At 60.4% G+C, this 10,813-nt stretch overlaps 1 protein-coding gene across 1 annotated transcript; it reads left to right on the forward strand.

Annotated features, from left to right (window-relative positions):
* The first annotated feature begins 6 nt into the window (after positions 1 to 6).
* Positions 7 to 10,807, forward strand: TANGO2 (transport and golgi organization 2 homolog (Drosophila)). Its single transcript, XM_010831300.1, has 8 exons — positions 7 to 1,234; positions 4,235 to 4,354; positions 4,466 to 4,575; positions 4,707 to 4,821; positions 5,315 to 5,385; positions 7,269 to 7,422; positions 7,713 to 7,817; positions 8,131 to 10,807. Exons 1-8 carry the CDS (start codon positions 1,053 to 1,055, stop codon positions 8,249 to 8,251), a joined length of 978 nt encoding a protein of 325 aa, XP_010829602.1. The 5' UTR covers positions 7 to 1,052; the 3' UTR covers positions 8,252 to 10,807.
* Positions 10,808 to 10,813: the final 6 nt, after the last annotated feature.

Consider the following 10,813-nt stretch of genomic DNA (forward strand, 5'->3'; position numbering starts at 1 on the left):
GCGGAGACCCCACCGGCCAGCACCTGCGTCGCCCCCGGGGCCCCAAGCTGAGCACCTGGCTGAGGCGGTGGGTGGGTGTTGGGCTGCACACGCCAGTGTTCATGGAGTCAGGCGTCCATGCGAATGGTACTCTTGGAGAGTTTTGAGGATCTGACGACCGAATACGGGCTGGACCCCGGCCCAATGCCAGCCCATGCCATGCTGCTCAGAGGGTCCCTCATCAGAAACAGACACTGGGTCTCGGAGCCTTCACGTTGGCCCTGCCCACCTGATCACCACCTGTGTTTATAGTTGCTTCTGTTGTTGTTTTTGGGGTATTTGGGCCCTGCCAAGCCTCACTCAGGATTTTAGTTCCCTGATTAGGGATCCCACCACACCCCCCACAGCAGAGGCACAGAGTCTTAACCACTGGACTGCCAGGGAAGTCCCTCTAGAGCTTGGGGTAGTTTTGAATGTTTGTTTAGACCTACTGGGGAGGTTGTGTTTGCTGACCCTCGTGGCCATGGACTTCCTAGATCGAAAGCCGAGAAACTGGAGGCAGAGGAACAGCTTGTTGTTTTCAGTCATTAAATCACGTGGGACTCTTTTGCAACTGCATGGCGTGTAGCCCCTTAGGCTCCTCTGTCCATAGGGTTTCCCAGACAAGAGTCCTGGAGCGGGTTGCCATGCCCTTCTCCAGGGGCTCTTTTCACGCAGTTATTTTAAATGGCAAAACTGACCAGAAACTTCTTTTTCGAACTCCAAAACCAGTGATCTGAAAACATCAACATGTTTCCTAGTTGCCAAGAAAATACTTGTTTGATTCATAATACTAAACAGGAAGAAAACACAGAGAAGTCCTCAGCTGTCCCCTCCCAGAGACGCCCCAAAGTGCAGGAGGGAGCAGCCCGGGGACACCCTCAGCGCTGCCGGGGGTTTCACAGCGTGTCCTCAGGGAAGGGGCCCACAGCACGGAGCAGGCACCTGGTGACCGGGGAGCGGGGCTGGGCCGAGTCCGCTTTCTCCTTCCCGGGGGTTTGCGGCCTGACTACTGAGGCGCCGTCGTCTTGGTAATGAGAGGAAAACCGCGGCTGTTCCGTCGAGACCGCCTGCCCATGCGAGACGCTCCAGTTCCCTCGAGACCCTTCTTCGTGCTCTCTCCTCAGGCTCATCCTGGCCGCCAACAGGGACGAGTTCTACCACCGGCCGGCCAGGGCCGCAGACTTCTGGGGGAGCAACAACGAGGTCCTCAGCGGTGAGTGTCTCCGCCCTCCACGCACCCAGGTGCCCCGGGGAAGCGGCCGGAAGGTGGGGGCTGTACCTGCATCCACCCTCCGCTGGGGCTGGTCTTGCGCGAGTCTGTCCTGTCAGCCGCATGTGGTTATGGTGCCCTCGCGCACCCCTGGCCCCAGGGAGGGCCGCCGGAGTTCGGGGGCCAACGGGGGGCCTGTGGAGCAGACGGGCCCCTTGGGAGCAGCGCCCGGCACTGTGGGCGGGCCGCCCAGAGGGCATGTGCGTGTGCGCGCGTGCGGGCCAGGGCCCTCAGACATCCGTGAAGGCTTCCGTGTGCCGAGTCGGGCAGAGGAGGCTGGGCGCGGGAAGAAGGAGCAGGTCCTGCGGGAGGTGGGGAGAGCGCTGGGGGCGCAGTGGGCGGGCTGGCCCCTGCGCCCTGAGCTCTGGGCATGGCGGTCCTGTGTGTGGGGTCTTTGCCCAGGCTGGCCTGGCTTCCCAGAGGCCTGGGAGCCGCTGGAGGAGGACTGAGGGGAGCCCGTGAGCATGGCCAAGGAGCATCCTGGGTTTGGTGTTGTTCAGTCGCAGAGTCGTCACCAACTCTCTGCGACCCCATGGACTGCTGCATGCCATTGCCGCCCTGTCCATCACCAACTCCCAGAGCTTGCTCAAACTCATGTCCATTGAATAGGTGATGCCATCCAACTATGTCATTCTCTGTCGTCCCCTTCTCCTGCCTTCAATCTTTCCCAGCATCAGGGTCTTTTTAAACGAGTCAGTTCCTTGCGTCAGGTGGCCAAAGTATTTGAGTTTCAGCTTCAACATCAGTTCTTCCAGTGAATGTTCAGGACTGATTTCCTTTAGGATGGACTGGTGGGATCTCCTTGCAGTCCAACGGGCTCTCAAGAGTCTTCTCCAACACCACAGTTCAAACACATCAATTCTTCGGCGCTCAGCCTTCTTTATGGTCCAACTCTCACATCCATGCATGACTACTGGGAAGACCATAGCGTTGACGATACAGACTTGTGTTGGCAAAGTGACGTCTCTGCTTTTTAATATGCTGTCTAGGTTTGTCATAGGTTTTCTTGCATCTTACCCAAAGGCTTTGCCTTTCGTGAGATTGTAAAGGTACCTTCCTCTGTGTGGTTCTGGAACCCTTCTGGTTTTGGTTACGCTTAGGTCTGTGACTTCTATAAAATGCCAGCCTGCCGGGTCTTCATTTGCTTGTGGTCACTCTTGGTCATTTGCAGAGAACCCTCACCCTTGCTTTTACGGTCGATTTACAGCGCTGCGCTGGCTTCTCCTGTTCGACACGGTGGCTCAGTTTTCCATGTGTACATGTGCATTCTTTTTCATATGTTTTATATGTGGTTTATCACATGACGTTGAGTCTGGTGTTCTGTGCTGTGCGGTAGGATCCCGTTTATTCCCCTGTGTACACGAGTTTGCCTCTGCTCACCCCAAACTCCCCTCCCGCCCTGGCAGCCACAGGTCTGTGCTCTGTGTCTGTGCTCTGTGTCTGTGCGTCTGTTGTCGCACGGGTAGGTTCGTCGGTGTCACATTCTGGCTCTGAGTGTTTACTTGGCTGTGCCAGGTCTCAGTTGTGGGTCGGGAATCTTTAGCTGCCACACGCAGCGTCTAGTTCCCTGACCAGGGATCGAACCTGGTCCCTCTACATTGGGAGCACAGTCTTAGCCACTGGGTCATATTTTAGATTCCACGTATGAGCCGTACCATATGGTATTGGTCTTTCTTTGTGTGACTTAGTTCACTCAATATGACAATCTCTGGTTCACCCATGTTGCTGCAAATAGCATTATTTTGTGCTTCTTACGGCTGAATAGTGTTCTGTGGTATAAATACGCCGCATCTTCATGCATCTGATGATGGGCGTTGACTTTCTTTTGCACTGTGGCTGCTGTAAATAGCGCTGCAGTGAGCATCGGGCTGCATGGATCTCTCCGTGTTATTTTGTCCAGATATGCACCCCAGGAGTGGGCTTGTCGGATCGTATGGAAGTTCTGTGTTAGTGTTCTGGGGGCCTCTGTCCTGGACTTCATAGCGGCTGCACCAGCGTGCACTCCCCAGCGGTGTCGGACGGCTCCCTTCTGCCCGCGCTCTGGCAGAGCTCCTCTTGACCATGTGCGCGTCTGAGCGCCGAGCAGGGCTCTTCCTTCAGTCAGGTCTGCCTGACGTGCGTCCTCAGCACACACGTCTTTCCTGTAACGTTTTCCTATGTGTTTTGAAAATCATTTGCTGCTGTTGTAAATGATTAATTAAATTTTCATTTTCCAGTTCTTATTAGTATTTACTCATTAGTTATGGAAGGTTTTTTTTTTTTTTGTAGATTCTCTTTGGATCTTCTTCACATACAAATAAGGGCAGTTTTATTTCAATACTTGTTCAGATCTTTCCCTCTTTTAGTTCTTCTACTATCGTAATTCCCCTGGGGGAGGATAAGGCAACTCACTCCAGTATTCTTGCACGGTAAGTTCCATGGACAGAAGAGCCTAGCAGGCTATAGTCCATGGGGTCGCAAAGAGTAGGACGTGACTGAGTGATGTAGCACGTACTATAGCAATTTATTATTGTTGTAATAATAACGTGTTAATGATGTAGTTGTTTTCACCCCAGTCTTCAAGCAAAGTGACCCCGCCGGCCAGGAACTCACTGCTGGTGGCTGTGGCTACCTTGCCAGCCCAGGGCGGGCCCGTGGTTGTGGAGGGTGGCAGCAGGAGGGCTCCTAGTGAAGCCTGGTCCTGCCCAGGGACGACAGCCAGTGTCCCTGCACCTGGCTGGGGCCTGGCGCGGTTTCCGTGGCAGAGCTGGTGCTGTGTGCGCCCTGGCCTGACGCCCACCCAGGTGCTGGCACGTGTGCGTGGGCTGGGGCTCCCGGGGACAGCAGGTGTTGTCCCGGATGAAGGTCCCCCCACAGATCTGTGGGCCTGCAGGCTGCCTCGTCCCGCGGAGTCTGAGCCCCGGCCGGCCCCAGGGCTGCTGGCGACGCTGCCGTGTGTTGCAGGGCTGGACATGGAGGAAGGCAAGGAGGGCGGCACGTGGCTGGGCATCAGCACGCGGGGCAAGCTGGCCGCGCTCACCAACTACTTGCAGCCGCGGCTGAACCACAATGCCCGGGGCCGAGGTACAGGGCTGGGGGCTCGCAGACGCCTGCAGGGGTGGGAGGCGGGGCGAGGAGAGGGGCCCTGCAGCCCCCTGGCTGGTGAAACCGGGAGCCACCTCGGCCTGGCCACAGCCTGGCTCCCGACCACTGTGTGGTCACCCCCCGTCCTGTGGACACACGCTGTCTCCGATGTCCCCTTGTGCTGGACCTCCCCGTGGGGGCTCAGCAGGGGGATGTTCAGAGTCAGAAGCCTCCACACCCACCTCCTAGGCTGCCGGTCAGCAAGGGAGGCACAGGCCCAGGGGGACTGTTGTCTCCCGGGAGACGGGCTCAGTCCTGCCGCCCTTCCATGGGCGTGTGTCCCCTGCCACAGGTGAGCTCGTGGCCCAGTTCCTGACCTCGGACATGGACAGCTTGTCCTACCTAAAGAAGGTCTCGGCCGAGGGCCATCTGTACAACGGCTTCAACCTCATCGCGGCCGACCTGAGGTGGGTCTTCAGGCGGGGACGCCCCACCACCACCTGGGGCTGGGCCGAGGGCAATGAGGCGACCCCAGGTCCTCTGAGGGCTAGGGAGCTGTCTGTCGGCCTGTCTGGAGCTGCCAAGGGGCTGTGATGCCAGCCAAGCCAGCCGTGGGCCCTGTGGGTAGAGGACCTGGGGCAAGGGGCATTCCCTGCCTGGGGTGCAGTGGGCAGCGAGGGGCAGGGGTGGGGGCCTGTCCCCAAGGCGGTAGGAGCGGTTCACCTAGGGAGGCTGGGGCCCTGGAGCCCTGGGCAGCCGCCCTGGCTGTGAGGTTCAGGAGCTGGGCCGCTGGGCCCTGAGGGGGCGCTGGGGACGCAGTGGTCGGGTTGTGGACAGGCCCGTGTTGATGCGCAGAGAGGTGTCAGGCTGGTCAGGCACAGGTAGTTCATAACAGGGGTGCCTGTGTGGAAGGGTGTGGCCCCCGTGGCCCTGGCTGACCCTCTCTGCCCTTGGCTGCAGCGCAGAAAAGGGAGACGTCATTTGCTACTACGGAAACCGGGGGGAGCGGGAGCCTGTTGTCCTGGCGCCAGGTGAGGCTGCCCCGGCGGGTGGTGCAGGGTGGGCTGCTCCCCTGGGGGCCCCTTGCCGCCTCCCGGGCCCGGGGCTCTGCCGGGGTCTCTCCTCCGCTGTTCGCAGCCGTTCGTGCCCCTGTGGCCCGTGGTGGCTGTGGCCTCACCTGGCCCACAGGCGGGCTGCTTCTGCCTGTGCAGAGCCGCTGGTGCTCCCAGTTCTGTGACCCCTGTGGCAGCGCCGGGACCCCGCCGCTGCCCTCAGCCATGCCCAGAGAGGCTGCTCATCTGCGAATCGCTGCTGGGACAAAATTCTTGTCACCTCTCCACTGCTGTGTCATCCCAGAGCCTCCCCCCGCCCCGATCCCTGTCGCTTTCTGTTTCTTTAAAAAGTTGCATCTTTTTATTTATTCATTTCTGGCTGTGCTGGGTCTCCCTTGCTGCTTGGGCTTTCCCTAGTTGTGGCGAGCGGGGCTGCTCCCCACGGTGGCTTCCCTTCTTGCGAAGCAGGGGCTCTAGGGCAGGCCCCGTAGTTGTGGCGCAGGGGCAGAGATGCTCCACAGCACGTGGGGTCTTCCCAGGCCAGGGATCGAACCCCTGTCTCCTGCATTGGCAGGTGGATTCTTTACCACTGAGCCACCAGGGAAGCCCTCCATGTTACTTTAAAAGAAAAAAAGGAACTGCTCCATCGAGCCATGTGTGCGGCATCCAGCCCACCCATTAGAGCATGGCTTTGGTCGTTTTCACTGTCTCCAAAGTGGTGCAGCCGTCACCAAAATCCAAGTCCAGAAGGGACGCTCCCCACCCCAGGGCTGGCAGTTAACCCCAGCCCTGGGCACCGCCGTCTGCTTTCTGTCTGTGGGTTAGCCCATTCTGCACGACTTATGTAGACAGGCGCAGACAGTACCAGCCTTTTGTGTCTGGCCTTTCCCTTTGGGGAACACTTTCAAGGTTCGTCCTTCCGTGGTGTGAGGGTTCCGTTCCTTTTTGTGACTGAACAGTATTCCGTCCTGTGGGTTTTCTGCCTCGTTTATCCCTTGCCCAGTGAAGGACACTTGGTTGTCCCTGTTAATTGGCTGCTGTGAATGTTGGTTCCACATTTTAGCGTGGGTACCTTCATCTCTCTTATGTGGGTAGTTCGAGTGGAGTTGGCAGATTGTAAAGTAACTGAACGTTTGATGAATTGCCAGGCTGCTTCCCAAAGCAGCTGCACCATTTTACATCGCCAGCAGCAACTTTACGAGTCTCGCCAGGACTTGTCACTGGCCGACTTCTCGTCGCCGCTGTCCCCAGCGCGATGTGGTCGCACTGTGGCCTTGGTATGCATTTCCCTGGTAGTTAATGACATTGAGCAACTTTCCACCTGCTTGTTGGTCGTTCTTGTGTCTTATTTGGAGAAATGTCTACTCAAGTCCTCTCCCTATTTTTCAGTTGGGTCATCTTTCTGTTACTGAATCGCAAGAATTATCTTATGTGTTCTGAATACAAGTTTCCCATCAGATATTTGACTTTTCTAATGTTTTCTTCCATCCTGTCTTCCTGCTTTCTCGCTGCTGTCTCCTGAAGCAAGGAGTCATTTTAAATTGTGATGACGTCCAGTTTACGTGTTGGCACCTGGGGCTTCCTAGGGTCGGGCTCCCTGACCTCGGCTGACCCTGGCGGGCAGCCTCCTGGCCTGAGGCTGTGGGGGTCCCAGCTTGAACCTTCTCAGGTGTACCCCACCTCGGGCTCCCCCGACTTAGGGACAGACCTTATCCTGGTGTTGATTCTGATCACCCGAGCCCTCCCCACAACCAGCCCTGGCAAGTTCCTGGAGACAGAGGCGTGCAGAGAAGGGGTGGGTGGGTGGAGTGTGGGTCACAGTCCCCCACCCCCACGCTGGCAGAACCCCCGGCCTCCTGCAGGGACCTATGGGCTGAGCAACGCGCTGCTGGAGACGCCCTGGAGGAAGCTGTGCTTCGGGAAGCAGCTCTTCCTGGAGGCCGTGGAGCAGGGCCGGGAGCTCCCCAGGGATGCGCTGGTGGCCCAGCTCCTAGATGTGCTCAGCAACGACGAGGCGTGAGTGCCCCCTGCACACACGGAGGCTCTGCGAGCCGGTCGCTTCCATCCGTGGGGCCTGCGTGGTCGAGCCCCGGGCAGCTCTGGGGGCCCTGGCACAGGGACAGGCTGGCAGTCGCTGTCCCGTGGCCCCCACAGCGGAGCCCCTCGTAATAGGTTGAGTAGGGGTTCTGGGCCCTGACCTGGGACGTGCAGGGAGCAGCTTGTGTGGTTCCCCCACCCAGTCTGGTGGACTCCCGGGCACTGCAGGGCTGCGAGCTGGCAGCAAGAACGCCGCCTCTGTCCTTCAGGCAGCTGCCAGACCCAGCCATCGAGGCCCAGGGCAGGGAGTACGTGCGACCCATCCTCAGCAAGTACGCGGCCGTGTGCGTGCGCTGCCCGGACTACGGCACCAGGTAGGACGGGCAGGCACAGGTGCTGCCTCCGCCCCGGGGGGCCCACCTCCCCAGCTCCTCCTGCCACCTCCCTGGCTGGGAGCCCTGGGCGTTCAGCCTCGTCAGCCCAGGGCCCACTCGCCGAGTGGTGGAGGGGTGGTCCCGCTGGGCAGAAACCTGTGGGGCCCCCAGCTCAGTGCCCCCTCCCCCCACCCCGGCCCAGAGGCACTGGGCCTGAGCGCCCTGAGACCGGACCAAGCCAGGGCCCATCGAGGCCCCTCCCACCTTGGATCTGCACCTTTCGGGGCTGAACATGGGCCCTGCACTCTTTTAGGACCAACACGGTCATCCTTGTGGATGCAGATGGGCACGTGACCTTCACGGAGCGCAGCATGCTGGGCTCGGACCCCACCCGCTGGGAGACCACTACCCATGAGTTCCGGCTGCAGAGCTAGCCCGCAGCCGCTGTGGCTGGGGCTCCCGGGAGGCCCTGTCACAGGTACTGCCCGTGAGCCGGCCAGCGTTCCCCAGGGCAGAGCCCTTTGTGTGAACCGTCTGCATCCTTAGGTCTAGCTCGGGGTCCAGCCTTGGGCCCTGGAGATGACAGCGGCCTGCAGTCAGGGTGCCGGGCCTCCCCTGCCTGTGTGCAGAGCCCCATGTGACACACGTCACGCAGGTGTGCACACACTGCAGGCCATAGGCATGTGTACACATGCTCAGACGCACAAATGCTCCAGGCGTGCCACCCACAAGAGCCGGCCCCACGACGAGTGCCTCTCACCCTTGTGTGCTTCGTCCTGTGAGTCTCGCCACGATCCAGACACGACAGTGGACGTCCGCTTCAGAGCAGCCCCTCCTATCCTGGCCATGGTCCACGCTGACCCCGGCCCTGCTCCTGGAAGGGGACGGGCCCTCTGGAGGGATGAAAGCCTCTCCCTAGGTAGACACAGCCTGGGGCCACCCACAAGGGGTGTCCATGCGCACTGCGCTGCCCGGGGCTCCCGGCTCGAGGCAGGCCCGTCTCAGGGAGGGCACACAGAGGCCCCTGCCGTTCTCCTTCTCCCGAAGAACTAAATGGCATAGGACCCTGTACGTGAATGGGGGATGCTGACAATAAAACTGAGGCCAGTGCATTCCACGCCTTGACTGTGAGACAGGGTGCCCGTGTGGGCTGGGGCGCCGCCCTTCTGGTCCACAGACTCCGGTGCAGGTGGGCGCCCTGCACCCCGGGGGCCGTGGGGTCAGGCCTGTGGAGGCCCGCAGGTGCTGGGGGCTGTGCGCCAGCTGAGGGGGCAGTGGCGTCCATCCCCGCGCAGCCCCGGGCCCTGGTTTTGGACAAGCACCCTGGCGCTCCTGTCCCCAGCTGGGGCTGGGCATCTGGAGTCCTGCGTCCAGTGTGGGCACCCAGCTTCCCTCCGCCTTGGCGGCCGACCCCCGACCTGGCTTCCTCAGCGCACTGACAGCTCAGGCGGGTTGGGCACACCCCGGGCCCTCCCTGGCTCCCTGGCCCTCCTCTGTCCCCTCTTCACCCCTCACGGCCCAGCAGGAAGCGGCCCCGTGTGAGGCAGCCTGTGCCGCTCCCCACCCACCGCGTCCTGCGTAGCTGCCATCGGCCAAGTCCCCGGCTCTGGTACGGCCAGTGCCCTCTGCCTGCCTCACAGGCCCCCCGGCCAGCCATGCCGCCCTTGGGGGCACTGCTGCACTGGTGCAGGGCCATCCGGAGAGGCTTTCAGATGTCTGCTGCCCACATTCCCCATGCACCCTTTGCCCTGTGCCCCTGGGTAGCCTGGGCCCAAGGAAGTAGCTCCAGGCTTGGTTCTGTGGATCTAGGCTGACCTGGGTGCCCCCTGGGAGATGGCGCTGGGCTCTGGCCCCTCAGGTGACTTCGTCAGGTGTTTCCAGAGATAATCAGAAGAGAATCGGTAGGAGCGATGTCCTTATGAAAAGGGACACATGGGCACAGGGACAGGCAGGCACGCAGACAGATGCCTGCGAAGGCTGGGGCCAAGCTGCTTCCTGCCAAGGAGCCCCAGAAGCAGGGAGGGGGGCCTGCTGTCCCCTGAAGCCCTCAGAGGAGCAGGGCCTGTGACGGACACCCTGATCTCAGACGGCCAGTCTCGAACCAGGTGAATAAATCTCTGTTGTGTAAGCCCCTCACTGGCATACTTTGTTTTGGCAGCTGAGCAAAATAAAAAATTGTGACCTTGTTTTACACACCAGGAAACAGGCCTGGGGAGATACAGGGACAGCGCCACAGCCCGCAGGCCAGGGTGGAGCAGGGTGCGGCCAGGCAGCCCTCGGGGCCCAGCCATGCCTGCTCGGGCTTGCCCCAGCGCCCAGGGCTGCTCGTGCCCCAGGGCCTTTGCTCTGCGGCTCCCGCTGCTGGAAGGGCTCCTCCCCCAGATGCCCGCGCTGCACTCCCCCTCCCCTGCCCCGCAGGTCTTGGCTCAAGTCCTGACAGTCACCCTGTCTGAGGCAGCTTCCCCATCTTGGTCTCTGCTGCACAACAGAAAGCCCTTGTCTTGACAGGCAGGCCTTGCACTGACCGAGTGTTGCTTGTGTGTCTCCCAGTCGGAACAAGAGTGTGAAGACCTTTCATCTGTTCCACTCCTGTGTCCTGATGCCCTGGCCAGATAGATAGTAGAGCCTAACCCTTTGCACACCTCCTTGGCTCAGGCCAGTGTCTGGAAGCGAGGTCTCTGTTGTTTGGAGGATTCAGGACCCGGGTTAGCTGTCTCCTGGAAGGGCCTTTGACATGCCCAGAAGAGGCCTCTGTGCTTGTCACCAGATGCATCTGATCCGAGTCCCTGCTGGAGTCTCTCATGCCCCTTCCCCGATGAGCTGCTTGTTCTCCAGCCCCAGGACGGCCGAGCGGAGGTGTGCAGGCACAGAGCCACGTCTGTGAGCACACAGCCAGCTAGGGACCTCGGAGACCTCAGGTCTAGTCCTGTCGGGCCTGGGCGCCTGACTCCTGTGAGCACACCATCAGCGAGGGATGCAGGGATCCTCAGGTCTTG

Source organism: Bison bison, unplaced genomic scaffold, assembly GCF_000754665.1.
Source record: "Bison bison bison isolate TAMUID 2011002044 unplaced genomic scaffold, Bison_UMD1.0 scf7180017859641, whole genome shotgun sequence".
NCBI lineage: Eukaryota > Metazoa > Chordata > Mammalia > Artiodactyla > Bovidae > Bison > Bison bison.